Source organism: Scomber scombrus, chromosome 7 (assembly GCF_963691925.1).
Source record: "Scomber scombrus chromosome 7, fScoSco1.1, whole genome shotgun sequence".
Taxonomy (NCBI): Eukaryota; Metazoa; Chordata; class Actinopteri; order Scombriformes; family Scombridae; genus Scomber; species Scomber scombrus.
The window spans coordinates 15639741-15662131 of NC_084976.1; the positions used below are offsets into that span (position 1 = coordinate 15639741).

Sequence of the window (22391 nt, forward strand, 5' to 3'; positions counted from 1 at the left end):
ACAAAAAAAAGAAAAAAGTTAACCACATACCTGTGATTCACTGTGCTTCGAGCTACAAGCAGTCATCACCTGTACGGGCCGGGCCTTTCTTCTGCCTTAGCGACTTTCACAGATATCACAGTGTGGTAAGATCATGACAAATTGCTGAGTAACATATGGAGCAACATTTTAAAAAACTGCAATAGTTCACACTATTTTAAATGGGAGTCTTACATCCTTTAATGAATCATCATGATAAGTTACATTTTTTTGAGTTGCAACCATCACAAAAAAACATTTTGATGAATTGGATTTGTAAAAAGGATTCACTTAATCACAATAAAACCAACTGTGAACAAAACATGCTTGGTAAAGCTATGGTATGACCTTTGACCTCTATGGCGCTGTGAAGTGGGTGGTAACTACTGCTGCACCAAGCAGTGTTACTGGAATGAGAAAAGGAATAAAAATGGGCCAAAATCTTATTTTTTATTTGAAAATATCCCAAATTACAGAATGTAAACTGAAATGCTGCGAAACTGGCGACCAACATGTGTTATGTGGTGCAGAGGCAGCTAAATCACATGAATTAAAATGACCAGAATTTAACCATTAAATGAAAATGGCAGATGCACAAACTGTAGCTTTTCTGACTTTTCTTTTCTATTGTGAACAGTTTTGTATTTAGACATCGATTTAACAAACATCATTCTCAACAGTATATATTATTGTGACAAAGGAAGAAGATGCAGAATAAAAGACAAAAATAAACATCTTTACAAAATAAATCTTTACACTTGTTGCAAAAAGTGCTTCATGAGCGACCAATTGTCTCGTCTTTCATTTTTAGTACACACAGTGAAAATACTGATCATCACATGATCTGATTTTATCTACAATGAAAGGATCCACATTGTTTCGTTTCAAATTTTAACCAGCATTCCCACCGAAACCACAATATGCACACGTCATGTGGGAACGTTAACTTAGCTGCTGCTGTGAGGCTCGGTTAACACAGCACCAGATGACCTGCCTTGGGTGGATTTAACACAGCGCTGTCACCATGACTGAGTCTACACCAGGTAGTGACAGTCCTCAAATTAAAGAGAGGAGGAAACAGCACTGTAGGTAGTCAAACATACTTTTGTAATATAAAAATGATGGTCCTGGCTGAGTGAAAACCCCAAAACTTAACAACGTAACAAGACAATGTCAACACTAAACCAACTTCAACCAAAACAGTCATGCGAGAAACTATTCTGAAACTTCATCAAGGTGGCTTGAATTTCCTCTTTGACAGAATAAATAATTGTCCTTTGTTTCTGCTGTAAGGTCTGCATGCCTCAGTCCTTAGAATAAGACATCTTCATGCTCTATCATAAGCTGCACTACAAGTTTCTGCTGCCTCATGTCATTCAGGGTTGCCAAAGCATTCTGCTCCGGTGGCTGCATAAGTGTCGGACCAAAGACGATCCCCAGGTTCTCAGAATTCATTAAATTGTCCTTTTCGAACATTGTCACCCTGTAAATAGAGAGAGAAAGATAAATTGTAAGCGAGAAGAACAGAATCAGGCAAAATACAAGAGACACAACAGTGAAATGCTTTAGAAAAAAATAATACAATAATATTCTTTTTGGGTCATCTGGCATCATTATTCTAAAACTTTCAATGAAAAATCCATGAGAAGACTAAAATCAACAATGTGTTTTTGGTCTGAATATATTTGGTGCTGTTCATATTTACAGCAGTAGGATGGTGTAATGTAAACTACATGTTCGTTGTATTAGTTTTTGGACAACAATGGACCTTTATGGGACAACAGAATAACAGAATACTGGTTAGTAAGATCAATTCATGATTGATTTTGGTCTTTAAATGTTTATTTGATATTACAACAATTATGGAATATCAGCCTTAATCTTTAAATGCAATAACAATAACAACAACAACAACAACAACAACAACAACAAAAAACAATTGCTTGTTCTTATATCGATGACATGTTTGTATGAACTGACCTCTTGAGGTGAGCCATCAGGTAACGTAAAGTCTCATAGTGAGCTGGGGGAAGCTGCAGCAAACTCTCGTGGATTCCCTCCAGTCTGGATTCAGCATTAGGAAGTTCTACATTATGTTAGTAATATGATTAGTATAAGAGCACTGCAGAGTACCAGTAACACAGTAATGGCATGAAATAGCACAGAGGGGAGGAGCTCTTACTTGCAGCTTGAATAAATTTGGAGTACAAGTCAAACGTAATGACTGGAATGGGAAGGTCTCTCAAGTAGAGCTTCAAAGCACCAGCAATGATGTTGATGTCTGCATAGGCACTGGCACTGATGTCAGCCTTTTCACCATCTGTTGATAAAAGTAGAAAATGTATGACTAACATGTACATTTATTCTCTGATTCAAATATAAATATAAGATGATTGCGACTGTGGACGTTACATAGTAGCAGCTGAAACAAGCTTCTTATTTCAAACGGTGAACCCGTGAACTAAAACTTAAGAGACCTAGATCCTGGAGCTAATAAATGTGGTGTCAACAAACCTCGGTCAAAGGCGAGTCTCACATCCTCTATGTGCTCCGAGAAGCCAGACACTCGGTAGAGACCTTCAGATTTCATACCTGTAACAAAAACATCAAGACAAGCTTGCCTTGTTTTTCTCGAAATTGACACTAACAAATGGTAAGTCAACATTCCTTATCATTGCTAATTAGTTATGGTGGAACACTTGAATGTTTGGCTTGACTTCTTATTGCACTACTTTTTTCTGAAGTGATTGATGGGGTTTAATGTGGTGACCGATTATTGATATTTTACCTCTGAGCTCTATCTCTCGAATACACATGTCAACCACCATGGGTCTTGTCGCGTTATGAGCCTTGACAAGCGTGGTGAGGTCACAGCTAAACACTTTCTTTATCCTGCGCAGGTCCGGCTGGCAGTCGCTGGGAACCAGTTTGGAGCACTGTTTGTGTACATTCAGTCCACAATCTAGAGGAGCAAGAGTGAGATAAACAGCAAGAGAGAGAGAGCGAAAGGGAGAGAGGGAGAGAGGGAGAGATTAGCTTCAGACTGATGATAACACAACCATCTCAGCCGGCTTAAGACAGCAGTTTGAAAAGGTTTCCCAGAGTCAGTGATAAACTGCACTGTAAGACAGCACAGCCGCGGCTTAGCCGTCTCAGTGCGCTACGCCAAAGGTAGATAACAGCAAACATGGCAGCATGGGTGGGTGTCGTGTTGTTGTTTTAGTCACATGGAGCGTGTTGGACAGCTGGTGAGAGCAGAATGTGTGTGAGGAGTACGCCTGCGCGTGTGGCAAAACAGCTTGGAGTGAAGGTTTAGAAGGAGCTGTACTTTTAAGGGTTATTCCCGTATTTTTCAACCTGGACTCTATTTTCCCATCATCTGGGGTCTAAGTGACTAATGGGGACAAAAATGTTTAGAATCTGTCCAGTGTACATAAATTGACGGGTGCAATTGCCCCCAAGGATTATATTGCAGCCCGTTTCACAACTGAAGCTATTTTGCTCAATACTGGAACAATTCCCCATTAGTCACTTAGATCCCAGATGATTGGAAAATAGGGTCCAGGTTGATAGATACCAGAATTACCCTTCAAGACGGGCGTGTCTGAGTGAAATCGTTCATCATAAAGACATTTTTACTTCCTGAGCGACATTAACGCTGGTCAGTGCCAACGCCGCTCTCAGCCGGGCTCACAGAGAATGTACAAGGAGATAAGAAAAAAAAAAGAGGCTAGACAAGGAGTGAAAGAGCACAAAGAAGTCTCTCCTGATTCCCATAGCACATGAGGTGTCTGATGATACCAGTGTTTGCCTCTGGCTTATCAGCATGGAAAATGTCTCAACAACAAACACTCTGTTAGGGAAAAAGCAAGCAAGTCCACCAATGTGTGCATCAGTTTCAAGACTATGTCTGTGCAGTGAACAAATCTTGTGACCAAGGAGGCCTTGAAAACCCCCTGAACATTAATACGCAATCAATCACTTAGTTCTGCAGCTATATTTGGTCAACAACTACATCTGACCTGCATTTATCACAGTTAAGATATTTACATATTTTATTTGTAGTGATTTACTTAACTTAAATGATGATATAAATGATGTCAGCAGAGTGCATCACATGGTATGCCTTTGCACAGTACGTAAAGGGATTAGAAAAAAGTGTGTAAAAACATCTTGTTGCCTTTCATTTTGGTGTTTCTGTGATTTAATATTCTCAACAGGAAGAGGATGCAAAACAAGTGACAGCAGTTAGATTATGCAAACGCATCTGTGCCTCACTGCGTCTCTCTCGAATGTGCTTTGATTAGTCACTGACAGGAGGATTTCAACTTGTTTGTCACAGATATAACAGGAAAATGTTAAATGACCACGAATTAGAACATAATCAATCCACTAATTCAAATAGAGGAAAAAAAACTTCAGTGACTGCACAGTGTTGATCGTGCATTACTTGTGTAAACCATGACTTACATGACATTCTTTGTGTAATCCATGACATGCAATTTTGATGTCAGAGTGTATGGTTACCTGAGCAGCGCACACCCTGGGCGATGAGGCCCCACATGAAGTTGGCACAGTACTCGCACCAGTGCGGCCCTCGAAAGTTATGCACCTGGGAATAGAGACGACACAGTTACACACACACACAAACACACAGCAAGCATTGCAAGACGTTGCTATGTCCAGTCCAAACTGATGAACTTCCCTTTTTGATGGGTTGGACAGAGATTACTTTGTGATCCCAAGCTATAGTGGATGGGACCCCCTCGCCAAATGAGAGTATTTGTATATACAAGGCAGATTAAAGGATTTACTATAATGTGTCTGGCATCTGCTCCTGGGCAATCGGATACATGCTGCCTAGCAAAGAGCCAAGCCTGCAAGTCAAAATAACAGATGTACACCCACTGATTGAGCACCCTAAAAACACTGATAAGATGACAAATGGAGATACACCTGTGTGCAGTGAACATACGCACACACACACTTTCAATAGATAGTAGGAGACTGATGAGTGAAGTGGGCATATGGCAGATGGTGAATGGAAAGGTTTTTGTTCTTTTTCAAAGGGGAAGCATACAAAAAGCTGGGGGTCTTTATAACCTGCCTGTTAACTGAAACCCAAGATACAATTGCAAGAATGTTGAGGTGCCCAAGGGCAAGGTATCCCTGTGTCCCGAACTCTTTTTTCTGTATTTAAACAAACATAACTCTCTCCTGCTTCTCTCCTGCACTTGCAATGACAACTATATGACACGTTTCATCTCTAAAACTACTTTTAAAAAGTCTGCAGCCTAAAAGGACTTTAAAGCCTAAAAAGGGCTTTAAAATCGATGACAATCAATATGCTTGTCTGTTAATGGGTTGTGGTACAGTGTATCCATTAGCTACAGTCAGTGCATATGGGTGTCAGCTGTATGTGTTCTCATTAAAACAACACAGCAAACGTTTGAGGCAGGCAAAACCACATCAGTAGGGATTTTGCTTTATCAATGCAAAAAACTGTGAGAGGTAATAGAAAACTGCTAAAAATGTATTCATTCTTCAGGGATAAATGCAAACAAAGATGTCATAAATTGTGGACAGCAGCTCTGAAGCTACCAAACCTTCTTTAAAAAAAAAAAGTTACTCACCTTAAAGTTGTGGATCTTCTCATATGAGCATTGCTTCTCTGGTGTGTCTTTCAAGGCACTCCGCCGCACCAGAGGTGAGGAGATCTGTGGACAGGAGGCCAACAGTTTAATAGGCTTCCACAAAAGTTTTCCTTTGCTCCCCAGTTTGACTCCCAGAGCCAAAGCCAGCAGCTCCTGTCGCTTCCTCTCTTGTCTTTTAGCCTTGTGGGTTATCAGGTCCCCTCCTAAACCTCCCCGGTTTTCTTCAGCTTCCATGCTCGACTGCTCGGGTTCCCACAGACTCTCCATCTCCTCGGGTGAAAGGTGTGGACGGGAGACGGGGGTGCTGTGCATCAGACGCTGTCGACAACAGCCCATGGCAGAGGCAGCAGCTACACCCCACTCCCCTCTGACCCAGGAGGGCGAATGATGAAAGCCTGAACGGGGTTGGCTCTGCATCTGCTCTGAATCTAGTGGCAGTAGTGAGCAAGAAGAGCAGGGGGAACAGGACCGGTAGTGGGCGGCCTGGCGGCTGGAGTGTGCCTCACACAATGGCCCTCTTTCACACGCCCAGTAAGGAAAGAGAGCGAGAACAGGGTCTCTGATGGGGAGGGGCCTGGAGGTTGAGAGTGTGGGCGGTTGGGTGCTGTCACAACCACTTCACACAGCTCAACAGCTCGGTAAAGCAGGATCAATAGTGCATACGCCCTCTTTACAGCAGAGAGCACACTCCCATTAGTGCACTGCCTTCCGGACACACTCCACTTCACTTAACTGGAGATCATTCTCTCAGTCAGTGCTAGGTCTCCTAAACGGGTCACTGGCCTGCTCAGAGACAAACTCAAGATTCTTTGGTCTGACGGAGCCAAAGCTGTGTCCTCGTAATTCAAAAACAGATCTTGACCTCCAGATATGTCAGTCGGCTAGTGGAATTCCCCCCACTGCATTGCAGACGAGATCTTCCAGACGCTCTGACTGCAGACTGCTCACGCCAATCACAGTCAGTTGTCTCAGAAGACCAGCAGAGTCAGACCATCGACTGGGATTGAGGGATTACTGCCATAATCCTTAACACAGGGAATAATCCCAAAGTGCCCAAATCCAAGTAAAACCCCAAAGGAAGCTCATTTGCAGGTCTACAGCCATGAAGTATTTTGTCAGTGGGGGGCTGTTGCTATGTTCATGCTGTATTTGTCCCTATTAGCTGTGCTTGTAAACAAACAGTAAACAGGACCACATGGCAGTCTTCTAATTAATCAACAAGCTCTGAACAGAGTTACATGACACTGACAGCAGTGCCAACTACACACACACGCATGCACACACAAAGAGGTTCAACTGACGTATAAAACAGTGAATGAATGGTCAGGAAGCCAGCAAGTATTGGATTTGTAGTGATACAGGGTTGGAGCGAAAGCAGAGTGGTGGGGCGGAGAGCAAAAGCCCCAAAGGGCAACTGCAAAGCTGAGATAAAATGAAAGGATTGGCAGCTTATAGACCAATAGACACAGTAGCAAAGTTAAAAAAAAAAGAAAAAGAAAAGAAAAACTGCTGTGGGCCTTTTGTGTACCAGCTATGTCTTTTTTGTCTCAGATGTGCTGGGCAACAGTAAACTGGCTGAAAGCAGAATGAGTGACAGAACAGGTGAAGATATTTGTCATTGTGGTTGACATTCTTTGAAAAGACCTACACATACCATACCATACAATTCAGCTCTGCAGATAAGTCAGAAGGGACAGATGAGGAATGAACCACTCAGAGATATTTTAGCCTTTCGAGGTGGGAGGGAGGGAGACGGGACGGCTGCACTCTTTGTTTGCAGGCAGATGGCTTCTTGTCTCTTAAAGAAGAGTATGGAAGAAAACACACAAAAGGTGGTCACACAACAAGCTCTGCTTTCTTTTCAGTGGCATGGCTCTTTTATTCCCTGGAGCCTTTGTGAGGCCACAGCTGAGGCGACTCTGTTCTGAGTGACTATTGGAATCATGGGAAAACAGGACATTGGGCACTGACACAGTAAGACAACAGGACGCAAACACCCACGTCCTAAACAAAACAGCCCTAACATTATTAACAGTCTCTAACAAGCAGAAGATTCACTGTGAAGGGTGTAGCATGCAGACGATATCATCCCATGGTTCAAAAATGAAAGAAACTGACACTTTTGTCTTCAATAGGAGCAGCAGAATTGTAACTGCAGCATTTTCCTGTATTTGGGGCTGAAAAAGTGCAAACTTACAAAACTGCATGTGGATAGTATTAACTGTTTTTGCATTTTTTTTAATACAGTTTCATGCTATTAAAATGAAAAAAACACTTATTTCTAGATACACAAGGTAATTATCCTGGCAAAAAAAACATGACAATTTCTGTGGAAATCTTTCCAGCACATATAATCTGACCAGTCGGTCGAACGCCCTGCTGAGATTCAACCAGCGAGTATCAGGAGGAATGTGGCAGGAGGTCTGGCCACTTAGCAAATTCCTGCACATGCAAGGAGAAGAACACTCAGGAGTTTGATCTACAGGTCAAGTCAAGTACTCCTCTCACCTTCTGAGAAGCATTTTAATGACACAAGTTGTTGCAGTCATGGCAATATGGAGGTATCAACCTGACACTGAGTAAACACATGCATGTGTTGACTATACAGTGAAGCCACTGAGCTGCTAATGCCTCAGGGTGTGGCCGGTGTAATTGGTAAACACGAAATTCAAAAAGCGACCACAGATTCAAGCTATCAGGCCAGGCCTCCGCTCCTCGGACGCATAATATTCGAGCAAACAGAAAAGATTTTCCTTCTGTCTCTCTCTGTTTTGGAATTGACTGGCAGGTGGTTTTCAAACGCTGCCTGACAAAGCCTATCATCATCACAGCTGTCACTGATTCAGACCCTCACGTACAAAACTTGGTGGAAGGAATATGAAGTCAAAAATTCATGAAAGCCTGGATAACTGACTATCTAACATTTAGCTAGAGACATGCTCCAGATATACTTGCCAAAGGCAGCTTGATGTAGTTAGTGGTCTATAACATTTAAAACATCATAGCTGAAAATCAAACAGAGAACAACATTGCTCAGTACTTTTAAATAAAGCATTGTGTGTTAAGCAGACATAGGTTAGTTTACATGACTGTGAGAGCACTTCACAGACTCCCTCGAGGTTTGTAGTGGCATGTGTAGCACTGAGAAACCACTATAAGTCAATGGACTACTGACTGATCAATGGCCATTAGGTCAAAAACGGCTGCATTAATGGCCTGTGTCTCAAGTTACAGAGACCAAACTGATGACTGATGTTTATAATACTGAAAGTGATGCTTCTGCTGAAGGGGCTGTCATGAGTCTGTCAATGACTGACTGTCAAGATGACAGACTGTAGGCTGACATTTTGAAGACAAAGTATCCCTAAAGCACAGTTGATTTTGCATTGAGAGACAAATAAAGGATACAGCTCATGAAATACAATGTCTCTGAAGGTTGAGAGAAATGTATCTGTTAATAAAAGGGGCTTGCTGTGAATCAAAGTAACATCATCAGACACATAGAGAAGGAGGATACAAGTTAAGATTGCCACCTAGTGGAGGGATAGTTGTGATTCTTCCACCAGAAGAAAACAGAGTTTCCTCGTTCCTCACTGGTAAATCATTCACAGACTATTATCCAACAACATCATGACGAACGCCGGTGAATACAATGTGCAATTTGTCTCAACCAAGATCAGCGTGTCTGATATGCATGGCACGCAGAGCAAAGTCCCAGTCCCCTTGGTCATCATTACCTTTCAGAGGAGGCAACGAAGCATAGCAGCAGTGAACACACCCAGGGGCTACAGTGAGATAATGTACATCTCACTCACAGGACAAAGTGTCCTCTCAGAAACATTCTAATCCTACTGGAAATGTAGAGCAGCATGGAAGTAGATCACAATCATGGTAGGGTCCAATAAGTGCCCAAGGATGAATACTAGTGTATATGTACTGAGAATCTTTCTAAATGAGATGTATTGCTTTAGAAACATAAAAACACCTAATGTTAAAAAAATTCTGGATGATTATGAAGAACTTTTCAAAGAATTGTAGGTTACTGATTTCAAATAATATAAAACAGAGAAAAATAGCAAATTAACAACCTGTAACCAGCAAATGTTTGGCATTTGTAGCTAGTTGAATCATCAAACTGGTGACTGATTATCAAAATTGTTTTTTCTGTTGACTGCCTAATCAATTCATTGACGTGTCATTACAGCTCTAGACAGAGAGAATGTCGGCCTCACAACAGCATCTATGACGTAACGTCTTGCTCAAAGAGTGAGTGTAGATGCTTGAACTGTGGTCCTGCAGTTGACAAACAGGCTCTCTATTCATTACACTGCCTTCAATGCCCAAAAAAAGTACACTTGGTAGAACCTGTGAAATGTGTGAGGCATTAATCTCACCCTTTCATCCCTCTGGAAGGTGACCCTGCGTGGTTCTGTGCGTCCACGGCTCAACCTGTGCACCATCTTGTCCTTGAGCAGTGAGGTGTATCCAAGATGCTCATAGATAGGGTTTGTGGTCATTTTGGCGATGTACTCTGCAGCCTTGGTCTCGATGTAAAGAGTGATGAGGGCATCTGTCACGAGGTCATGGACAGACTCGAACCTCTTCTCCCCAACAAAGTGTTTCCCATCATAGAACAGTCTGTAGTTGAGGGTCTGGTGTCCGAACCTGGATTGTGATACATGGACAAGAATGTGGTAACAGTGAGGAGGTGAATGAGGAGGCGAAATAAGCAGAGGTTGAATCAGTGGAGTGACTGAGTAAAAGTGAAGAAGCAGGAGACTACGCAAGGACCAGTCCGACTGCATACTGATTGTGCTTGTACCTTAAGGCCAAGGTGTGAGACCCTGGCTGTCTTTGGCTCCCCCTGATGAGGTATGAACCCTCTGCGCCCCCCAGCAGCTCATCTGCATATTCTCGAGAGATCACGCCATGAAATCTGTGAAAAACGACACAGTTGGTATAACTCACCCTCCCATTATAGCCTATACTCAAACACACAGATATTTGCATTTTAGACATCCTTCCAGAGCAAAGAGACACATAAAATACCCCCACTTAAATCCTACCCACATATGATGCAAAGCAATAATGATAAATAAAACCATTCTCTGCACAGTAATATTTGAAAAAGGCATAAAAATGAGGACAGTAATTAAGTTACACTCACTCTCTGCCATAGTATTTGGGTCTGCTCTCCATCTGCAAACCAGAGAAGACATATTTACTGGAGTGATATGATATTAAAGCTCAATTAAACGGCTGTGCAAATTGTTCTTACGATTACTGTGTGAAAGATAAAGGCCTCTCCACCACAGGACAGATGATCTCCATCTGTGCCCCCGCATATACTCACGGCTACCAAACCATAAAGCCAAATCACACAGTCTGGAGACAAATTAGAGGCAGTGCAAGAAAACAGCTGGTGAAAGATTGCCAGCTGCAGAGTTAATATTAAGCATGTTAATGTGTCACACCAGAGTGTGTCGTAAGCCTGTGTTACAAATGTTGTGCTGGATATATGGCCAAAAAAGGTAAGAATTTTTATTTTGTACTTTACATGAACATATAAATTGCATATGAAAGCACTGTTTCTGGCTTTGTTCCTTTGATATTTTTGAGCACTATCAATGTTTAACAATACTAACATATTCACTTGAATGAAAAAATACCGAATAATAGACAAGTCCATCATCTAGACCTTTCATTACAAATACAGTGGAAAATACCATCACAGATGTGCAGTAAAATTTAGTTATGATCACAACTGATTCATGAGAACACTTTGGTAAAATGTGGTGAAAACACCATTAATCTCACATAGCCAGGCCCAGATATTCCCTTTGCTCATCATAGCAAGACTCAAAATAGGATGAGACATGCATCATTTCTGGTAGGCTGTACAATAGGAGATTGACAGTTTTGTCAGTGAGGGCATTAACTTTGTTCCATTAGCAGATGAAACTTCAGCCGAGGGAAGTCTACACTGTCTGCAGTTGTAAAGAGCTCCTGCTTCTTGCATGCAGTTCCTACACTTGTTATCGTTTTTTAATTCAATAGTCTTTTGGGTTAAATGTGCTATCTACACAACAGATAATTGACCGTTCTCTCCTTCAGCACAGACTGTTCCTACACCTGATTGGATTAACTAATTGACCAGTTGCTGCTAGGCAAGTGTTGCAATTACTTGATTGGTTTCATAGTAGACTACAAAAACATGGTGAAATATTGTTTTTAACCTGTTAAACTAAATTAAATTCCACCCACAGTGATTGTTCACGACAGTGTCAGTAAGCAGCGACTCACTCCATATTGAACCAATTGGTCTGACTTCCACCTGCCAGGCTCAATCTTTTCTCAGTTTTCCAGGCTAAAACCTGAGAGTGAAAAAGGAGTTTGACAGATATAGTGTGGCTATAGTCTGGTTCACTGGATTTGAAGCTGGGAAAAAAACCTCTTGCTTTTAAGAAGTTATAAATGGGGCTAGCAGGAGGTTTCCATATGTCCACTAGCAATATTTGACATTTGACAATCATAAAAACATAATGAACACCATCGCAGGATGGTGCTCACTCATTGCATGTATGTTACGAGAGTATTCCAGCCTACTTTTCCACCAGAACCTTTATAGTTCATTCTCGTGTGACTTTTTGTGTCTGCAGTTTGTGTATTCAATTTCAACTATCCTGTATAAAGCTCTCAGATATGAAGTATTACAGGTTTTCTCTGTTTGAACATTGGAAACTGCAAAGATGGCGCTGACATGTGCTAATATAGTTGACATTTTAACAAAACGAGAGGGTGAAACAAAAATACGAAACTAACCATTTCAGTCGGTTACAGTGGCCTATTGTATACAGATGTACAGATGTACTAACCTCAAGAGGACATGTGATCCTCTTTGGTCTTGGGGCTTCTTGCTGTAGCTGGTACACTGTTAGAGAAATACATGGATGTTAATTAAAGCCTGCTGCCCTTTTGAGTTACGCACACAGCTCAGTGTAAGTTGTAATTACATACACATAATGGATTTGTGTCCAAAAATAACACCCACAATGCACACTTAAGAGGAAGTAAACTAAATGATGCAGCGTAGCTTTGATGCTTTTTGCTCTGACTCAGTGCAAAGGTAACAAGGTACAAAAGTAGACATTAGCTTGTGTGTGCAAGGCTAAGAAGTCAGTGTACATGACAGGAGCCATATATCTGCAATCCATTTATCTGAATTAAAACCTGTTGTGCGTTTACCTATGTGCACTTACAAGTGCACACTGTTCCTTTTGACTGCAAAACCCATATACTTACACTTAGAAATACACACGTGCAGCAAATCAAAGCCTCTACTCTACCTCTCTGTTAGATGCACTGCCAGTATAAAAGAACTGGAAGAAAATCAGTGAAGCTAAATGAGAATGGGATTTGCAGGGGGCAGAGTAATCACCACAAACACCCCAGCAGCCTCACAGAATTAGCACATTTACAATTAGTGATTAAGAGTGAGAGAGGGAAGCCAACACATTGCTGCTGCTGTTTCCCAAAACTAGAGGAAACTATTACCACAGAAGAATAAGTGGCTGTGTGTGTGTGTGTGTGTGTGTGTGTGTGTGTGTGTGTGTTCTTTCAAATCATTTTTTTAATCCTTCATCTGTCTGCAACTCGAGTCATTTAGCTCTATTCTGACATAATGGCACATTTACTTTCCACTTCCACTGAAATTATTCCTCATATAAAAGCCCTGCAATAATAATATATAAAGAATAAAGAATAAAGAATAGCTGTGTTTAATGTTTTGTACTGTACGGCGCTCCTCCTGGATACTGTCTTGGTCGTGTATAACCTTGTAAGATGTGGATGAGGATAGATGACTACAATAGTGTGTCCTCATTACTAACAGACTTTACAAAAGCAAAGAAACTGCTGTGTGAGGTTGAGCTAAGTCTTTGCCGCAGCAGCTTCTACAGGCAGGGGAGAGAAGACTCCTGACTGTGAATTTTCATGTTTTGTCAGGCTGACTTAAGCCAACCAGCAAGATCTGGACATCATCCATTCCTATGACACAGTGGGCTCTAAAAATACCTCAGCAGAGGACCAGAGAAGTCAGGAGAAGATGGGAGACTTCAGAAAAACAGTGTTATTGGAAAATTATACAGGGAAGACGTTTAATTACTGGAAAACATGAAAGCTATAAACTGTAATTGGTTAAATAAAATGTTATCGCTCTAAGGACAGCCACACAGTTTCCATTTTCGCTCGTCTAGCTCTTCAGCAGAGACCATTTGTGCTCTGCTTTAACACACACACATCAATTATATTCTGAGGAGTCAACCCATTTCCTCCCACATGGCAAAAACATTGCATAATGAGGTGGGTGTTCTGAGGACCCCATTTTAGCTGAGCCTCTTTGCAGGTAGAGAATCTTATTTTCCTGTGTGATGGTAACCTATTTTATGCAGACATGCTTTGCATTTGTGGGTATGTGAATGTGCTGTGTGGGCGAGTGGGTCTCTGTGAGCCTTTTGTGCTTGTGAGCATAGCTTTTTTGGAAACTGCAGCGTATCTAATTGTACTATGGACACCAAAACCCAATTCTTCCATGTATAGATAAATGTTTCCTTGTTATTTATAGATCACAAAATAAATGTGCAGTTATTCAAAGTCCGGTTTAAACATTGCTAATCAGCATATAAAATTGAATAATTACTCACAGTAGGACTTCCATATGGGCGGTTGGTAATCCTCAGGGTCTGTAAAAGACAAAAAACAGGTTTTAGTTATTAACTCAATGTGGTGTTAACAGACTGTGCCCTGTTTTCTCTCATTTAAAATCTCCATTTCTATCCCCATCCCAGCGGACTGACTGTGAGCCCTTCACCATGTTTTTTTCACTATTGTTTTTATCTCTGTAATAATTATGCATATGGACTCACTCTGTGCAGCTGCTGCTTGAGATGCTCCAGTAAATACACTTCTAATAAGAGTCTCTGTTCCAAGGGCAATCAATACAGATGTCCGCTTATTTTGCTTAAACGTCTTGTCAGCTCACACCTGATCTATATTGCCGAAAACATATCTCTGCTCTGAGGTAAGACCGATCAACATTACAGGCAATCAATGTGGTAGCTGATTTATGATAATGAACACATTCCTGAAATATTTTACAGATGTTATATTAACTCGATAAGAGAGGAGAGATGATGACGCAAATGCCTTACAGCAACTGATAATTTACTCTAGTGCCCACTGGGTGAAGTAAGGACTTCAGGACTTCTACTGTACTAAATTGTCAGTAGCGTAATAAAATGCCTGGCACTTGTCATGGAACAAAGGGTGTAAAGCATTTTTATTCATAATATACTATATAATATAAAACTTTCTCCACACCAGGTCCAACTGACTTGTTGTTTCTGTTTTTTGTTTTGTTTTTTTAGACCATACTGATCAACTCCATCTGCTGAGGAAGGCCACGTGATGTGGCTGAAAGTTTCATAAACAGCAAATAAATGGGAGCTTGTGTTGAGAATTATTTGTCAAGCTGTTATTTCCAAGGCCAAGAATGAACTCAAATAATGATTCTGTATTTGTTACAAATATATTCATATTAATTAAAGAAAAAAGGGCTTTTGCATTGCAACTACTGTTGTTTCTGTTCAAACATGTTACACTGAATATGAAGTAATAACCCTTTCCTCTAATAACACTTCTAATGAAATTTACTAGTAATAATTTAATGCTATTAACAGTATTCAGAGATTTCATGAATACAGAAACATTTAATTGCATATCTACTGCACGTTCAGTATGCTTCACACTGTGAGATGGGCTGGGTGGACCCAATCACATCAGTCAGGGTAGTGTGTAGCTATCAGATAAGCAGATGATGCAATATGCCAAATGCACAAGACAGCTGCTACGAGAGTTAATTATTCTTTGGGCTCTTAGAAGTTTAGTGTAATATCACTCATTAAAGGCTAGACTGACTGTGTGAATAATAAACCATATCAGTCCTCAAAAGATACATGTTGTTCATTTAAAACATTCCTTTGCACTCATCATCAAATCTTCACCACACCCCTCTGGCCAGAGGGAAAGAAATTAAACATACCTGAATCTGTTTGATGCAAACCAGTGAGCACTTGTTGGCTGTGTGTACTGAGCTACAGACAGCAAAAAAAAGTGACTCATGTATGGCATCAGCGTTAAAACTGTACCACCAAAACTCTCGTAAAGTCTCTGTATATATTCTTCTGCTATTTCTGGCTGTGTGACGATACACAAAGAGCAGGCAATCACTGTATTTGCTTCATGCTGTTTTCTTTGCTCGCTGCAGCAGAAGCCTGATTGGAAGTTGGCTGCAACATTATCAAACATACCAAACCGCTCATCTTTGCTTCTCATTAGAAAACTCTTCCTTTTGGAAAGAGATGACTTTATCAGAGGGTGAAGAAAACATAGGTGCACATGATCAGATGCTGACACATTGGATGATGCAGCTCAATGAAGAGGTGGATATTTGAAAAGTATATAGTGTTGCTAAAACCCTCCATAGGATATTTGCATTCATATACAACTAAACAGCCTTCAGGCTCCGTTTACAAATGTGTGGCCAAACAGCCTTGGAAAATGTATTGTCTTAACACTGAGGCTTTGTCGCTGTGCATTGCACGGGTCTGAAAGATTTATTCCACTGCGGCTTGTTTAAAGAATGTGATTTCATCTGGTTGGCTGCCAAATATTCTCTTTTCAATCTGATTCTTTTTAATGACGAATGGCATTACAGTCTGGAATCCTGCAGCAGCTTCGGCTGAGAAAAAAGCAGCTCTTAAGAGTTGATTCTGTTGCAAACACTGGCACACACTTGTACAAACATACACGCACGAGCAAATACATTAGGCTGCATTATACCTTTACACACACACACACATGCACACACGTATATAAATACATGAGTACGCACAGGCATATGAGCACACACAGAAATCCAAAAAACATCAAAAAGAATTTCTAAGTAGCTCCGAGTTTGTCTCGTGATCAGGGAAAATGTATAATTCTGGAGCAGCCAGAGGGCTCTACCCCTGAAGAAACAGCTTTTAATTGTGTTGCCCTCCATTACTCACCAGTCAGAAGCATTCAATAAAATAATTACCGGCGGGTGTTTGCTTTGGTGACAAAGAGAATATGTGATGAATAAAGATCAAGCTTGCCCTGACTTTCATCCCTTGAGATAACGTCTGCTTTAGAGTCTGTGCACATGCAAAAAAAATTCAACTTCAGCACATAAAACATTAAATTGTGTAGAGATGGTAATAGGTAGATGGCTGACAACAGCACAACACATACAGTATATAGAGTATTTCATGCAGGATTGTCTTCTATATCACTTTGGCTCATTTCAGTAAAAAAGGCAGATGCCACAAGAGAAGCTACAAAACTTTTCCAGGTCATGTGTGATGTAAATAAAACGGATATATTTAAAGGTGACACAACAAGTAAAACTGTTTTATTTTGATTTAAAAAGCTACTATTTGTCTGTGACCCTACATTCATTCATTTTCCTTTAACAACCCAGACACAGACACCTCATCACTGTATGTACATTAAGAGTTGTGTTCTTTCATTTTAACAATGAAAATCTCATACAAAGCTCATATAAAACATCTGCCAATATGTTGAAATGCAAAATTTACGCTGGACAACATCTATCCTGTCTTCCTTTACTCGCTGATAATTAATTCTAGAAGTCAATGTGCGTCTGCAAACACATGAAGTACAGTCTTGCAACTTGCGCAGCCGCCACTGCACCATATATCTTAAGTACCATCTAATTGCAAGAAGCTGGTAACACGTGCATGTACTCATGTAGCAGCTGAAGGGAAAATGTCTAAAACAGAAGTCTTCAAATTTAAACTTAAAACCTGATCACCTCGCCATCCTTACAATTTCACAGACACAGGTAAGACTAGCACCTGTTCATCTATGTTTATGTTGGGGGCTGTTTGAGTGGCAGAGCTTGAATGAGTTTGTGGTCTTTTGTTTGTTTGTTTTGGTGCATTTCCAATCTCGTTCCCTCTTTTTTTCTTCATTTCAGGCTATGTGTGTGCCAGGTAATAATGACATCCTTTGTGTTCTCTGACTCTTCTCTGCCGTCCAGAGTGACCGTGAAGGTGCTGTTGAATATTTACTCTGACGCTTTGCATCATTCTTAACATGACCTTGATGAGGAAATGATCATCAAAGTTGGCATTGATGCGCTGCATGACAACCAAACATTTCACTCCAACATTTTTACTGTTTATTATGTGTATTTCTTCTCTGCTCTACTTGAACTAAAGAAGCTCCTCATAGTTTGATCATGCTACAATCATGCTGTCATGCTACTGATTTAGATGACTACACAGACTTAGGTGTCAGTGCATTTTTATTTGCCAGTTTTCAATACCTGGTCATCTTGGAAGGAGGATTCCTTTCCCCTCAAACCCTTCCTACATCTCCAATATTTTCAAATAACGTGAAGTTTTGCTTATTTAAATGAGTGTCTTAAGTTGGAGGGTATCATATTAATGTATTGTTACCCAATACTGCTCTCTTGAAGCCCTTAAAGCTGCAAATATCATTAAACTTGGCTGATTTGAACTGACCAATTGATGAACACAAAATTATAATTTAATCACCTCCTTAATGTATATCTTAAAGGCTCAATGTAATCTAAGTTTTAGGTTAAGCCAAACAATTACACACACACAGAAATATATTCTGGAGTAAAACTGAGCGTCACCATGTCAGTGGGATGCAGCAGAGCTGCAGCAGAGAAACCATCTGTGTCTAACTCTGGTCCAAAACAAGCATTTCAACACTGTCTTTGTGCTGACCAGATAATATGTGACAGGTATGAGGGAGCCTCCCTGGAGCGTGTTTACTAGTGTGCTGGACACCCTTAGTCAAATTGTGTGCTGTTAACATAAATTGTAGGTGAGTTTAGATCAGAGAAAGTGTAATTATGTCATTTGATTGCCTTTGCCTTTTATCTGTCACTGAGAGAGCCTTTTCTTGTAATTTACAGTAGACTGACTAGTTGCATAAATTATCCACAATCAGACCTAACTCACTGAGGGACAAACTTGCACCCTTGCTGATGCTGTAAAACATGCAGATCATTTCAGTAAGTCATTCAGTACTCCTGTCACTAATCCTACATGATTCACAGTGGAAAGGATGGAGAATGGAGGTAGTGGAAAGACTTTGAGGTGAACAGCAGCGTTTGCAAGAAACATGTGCAGGATAGTGTTGAGCAGACAGCTTCTCTGTAGTACATGGCTGTAATTCTGCCTCCCTGACCAATTGTGTCATTTAAGGCCTGGAGCAGAAGGCATACTTTCATGCTCTATCCCTCAATTTAATTTCAAAGCTTTATTTCCTGGAGCCGTCTGGCAAATGGTGTGCTGCTGGTACAGTAGATACTTCCATGCCCACCCATGCCAAGAATGTGTAGGGATATCCCTGATCAAGAGAAACAGCCAAAAAAATATTTTTTGCAGGAAAAGGAATAGATGTGTTGCAATCGTGTTGCAATCCTTTCCTTTGGCGTTTAAAAAAAAAAAAAAAAATTATTATTGCAACTGCCTACAAAAATATAAGTTCCATGTATTATTTGACACCTGTTTTAAGGCTGTGGCTAAAGACTGTGTGCATATGGTCCAGTCTGGACATCCCTGCTCCTGTTATTAATATTTTGTGAGGATAAATCCACATTAACCATCACCACTATCATAATCAGCACAAAAACCTGCCCTCAGTGACATTTTAATTTGTCACCAAGATAAGTTGGATGAACTTTATTAACACAATCTCCCCGAAACAACAGCCTCAATACAAAATTACTGGGTGGACCAATCATTAGCAGCTGGTGAAATAAGTACACCATAGCATTTGTTTGCAGCCAGAACAGACAACCAGATATGGAGCAGAAATGTGCAACCAGATTCATTTTTGAGTCTCCTCATAGACAAGATTATTCAAATGTTGTGTCTGACTGCCAAAGAGCTCTGCATGAAAATAATAATACCCTTGTGACAACCACTTCATCCCTGGCAGCAGCACAGCTTGTAACCTCTGATAATTATATTGAAAGCCCAACAGTAATGACAACCCTCTACTGCCACAGAGAGAAAAGACTTTCCTCTTAAAGCAGCAGTGGTCAAACAGTACAATCTGCTGCTTTCTGAGACGCTCATATGAGATAATGCTTTGTGAAACATGTGGTTACCGAAGGCTATATCAGCTTGGAACAACTTGTCTGTCCCTCCCGTGGGGCAGTACCTTGGGAAATGTGACTCTGCTGTGCAGTGTGGTGTGGTTGGGAAGCAGAGAGAGAAAGAAAGTACAATAAACACGGTATATACTATGTTCTTACTCTGTAAAAAATCTATAGTTTTACCATGAAGTGCTCTGTTTCACTTTGCTGGAAGATGGGAAAACATAAAGAAGCACTGCGCATTTTCTACATGTGACCAATATTGGTGGAAACGGCAAACATAAAAGTACAAAGTGCTGAGCCCGGTATTAAAAACAGCCTCTCCCTCCCCCTGTCACACACTCTGTCTCTCTCAAACACACACACAAACACACACACACAAACACACACACACACACACACACACACACACACACACACACACACACACACACACACACACACACACACACACACACACACACACACACACACACACACACACCCACCCAAGCCTCTGTATGTTGGTGGGGCTTCCAGATCAAACACCACTGTGATAGTAGAGTTTGTACTTTATACTCTGGCAAACATGAGCAACCGGCTTTATCAATACAGAACAGAAACAAACATGGAGTTGCTATACTGTATCACTCTGAGTTTGTTTAAACAGCTGCTGACACGTTTTTCATTCTGAAAAAATTGAAGCCTGAAATTGAAATATAATGGTGTTAATCGCTGAACTGTAGGCTACTCCAGTATAAATGCAAAAGGAGGATTTTTATTTGGAGTTTTTGTGCACATTGTAGCAGCACATGCAACTGTATTATGTCACTGGACCATAACATAATAAGGAATTTCACTAAAGAGCCTGCTGCTGCATTTTTTTGGAAAATGGTAGACTACACATGCCAAAGATAATCCTTGAAGCCGGCCAAGTGGAAAGCCAACGAGGAAATTATGGAGATGATTGGCAATCTAATGATAACATCCAAACCCAACGTCACACTGGCTGCATCTCACAACCTTACAATCCCTATGCACACACAAAACAAGACATGCTTTCCCTCTGATGTCTCCACCGCTGCATGCCGATGTTAACAGATGGTGATGCTTCCCATTTATCGTTAATCCTGAACCGCCGTAGTCACTGGTGGCTACTTTAAGAATATATTAGTTTAATGTTCAATATGCACGTGCAGATAAAGAAATAAACAGATGTCACATTTCCAGATGTCTTTATGATGAGGGGAAGGCTTAAAAAAGTTTGATTGAAGTCACATAGCCTACATGCAAATACGCAGACAAATGAAATTATAAAGCCTTCTGATGTGATGATTATTGAAATTATTATTATCATTGTTAACTGCTAAGTCTCAGTGTCTAGTGTGAGTCTGGGTTATGTCAACTCTTACCAGAGGACACAGATGAACCTGAGAGGCTTGAGTTACTGGATGCTGCCATCCCAGCCCGTTTTCACGGCTCGCGGTTATTCTCGTTTGACCAAGGTGCGCTCACAGCAGCTCGTCCCCGGCGGTGCCTCCATTTCATTCACGTCCCAATCTGCTTCATCTCTGACGGCTTGCACCGGCCACTATTTCATGTCTCGTGTTCGTCCCCGAGTATGTCTGAATCCGCCGATCCTCGCTTAGCAGCCGTGCGCCTCGGCTGAGGAGCTCACGCTGGAGGTGCCACCGCCACAGATAAAAATAGTCGAGCCAACCTACAGGACTATATGCGCCGTGGATCAGTTTCTCCAAAGCGTTTCCTCACATCAGACAGACTATATAGGTCGAGATTCTATGGTGCCAAGTAGAAATGGTTTCCATGTGCCACTTTAAGGATTGTAATAAACACACTACACTGCAGAGACGCGCCTTCTTAAAGTGAAAGTTTGGAGCAGGGTTGCCAGATGAAAGCAATCCTGACTGGCAAAAGCAGCCCAAAATAATCCAGTTATAGGTTCTTTGCGAAATCCAAAACAGACGATACCTACTGTTTTCTTTAAACGCAAGGTCACATGAGATTCATACAAAGACCAAACCGGCTGAACCACACCATTCCTGCTTTGGCATCTTTCATCAGATGTCATGTTAAGTCATGTTAAGTGATATGATACAGAATGAATCAGAATCAGTTTATTACGCCATCTGGCGGGGCTGTAGCCTCACCTCACCTTCCAACGGGATCACAGAGTACAGAGAAATAGATGGATGCGGGGTCTACAGACTTTGAAGAGAGGTTTTAAAAACAATTCCAAATTTTCGTCCTCTTGCTTTCTATTGTTTCTGTCTTACTCATCACTGGGTCTGGGTGTTGCCTACAACCTCACGCTATAATATGTATCACGATACAGAGGCCATGATACAATAGGTATCGTGATAGGCGTTGATTTTGAATAATGACTCTCACATCTCCTATAGAATATATTCTTTACTATTCAGTATAACAGCGAAGGCACAGCCTTAAGGATCACACAATTGAAAAGTAAAACTAAA

The 22391-nt window shown here is 41.0% G+C and overlaps 1 protein-coding gene across 2 annotated transcripts; it reads right to left on the bottom strand.

The window, feature by feature from the left end:
* Positions 1-454: 454 nt before the first annotated feature.
* Positions 455-21960, bottom strand: chn2 (chimerin 2). Of its 2 annotated transcripts, XM_062422363.1 has the most exons (13): positions 21309-21960; positions 14375-14413; positions 12548-12603; positions 10840-10871; positions 10495-10608; positions 10067-10337; positions 5652-5735; positions 4546-4630; positions 2807-2980; positions 2533-2610; positions 2201-2338; positions 1999-2104; positions 455-1501 (listed from the first exon to the last, which is right to left on the bottom strand). In XM_062422363.1, the coding sequence occupies exons 1-13, from the start codon at positions 21355-21357 to the stop codon at positions 1330-1332; spliced, it is 1398 nt and encodes a 465-aa protein (XP_062278347.1). In that variant the 5' UTR covers positions 21358-21960; the 3' UTR covers positions 455-1329. The 2 variants fall into 2 exon arrangements, with proteins under 2 accessions (XP_062278347.1, XP_062278348.1); XM_062422364.1 differs by lacking the exons at positions 10067-10337; positions 10495-10608; positions 10840-10871; ... (1 more) ...; positions 14375-14413; positions 21309-21960 and adding an exon at positions 7332-10052.
* Between the last annotated feature and the right edge of the window lie 431 nt (positions 21961-22391).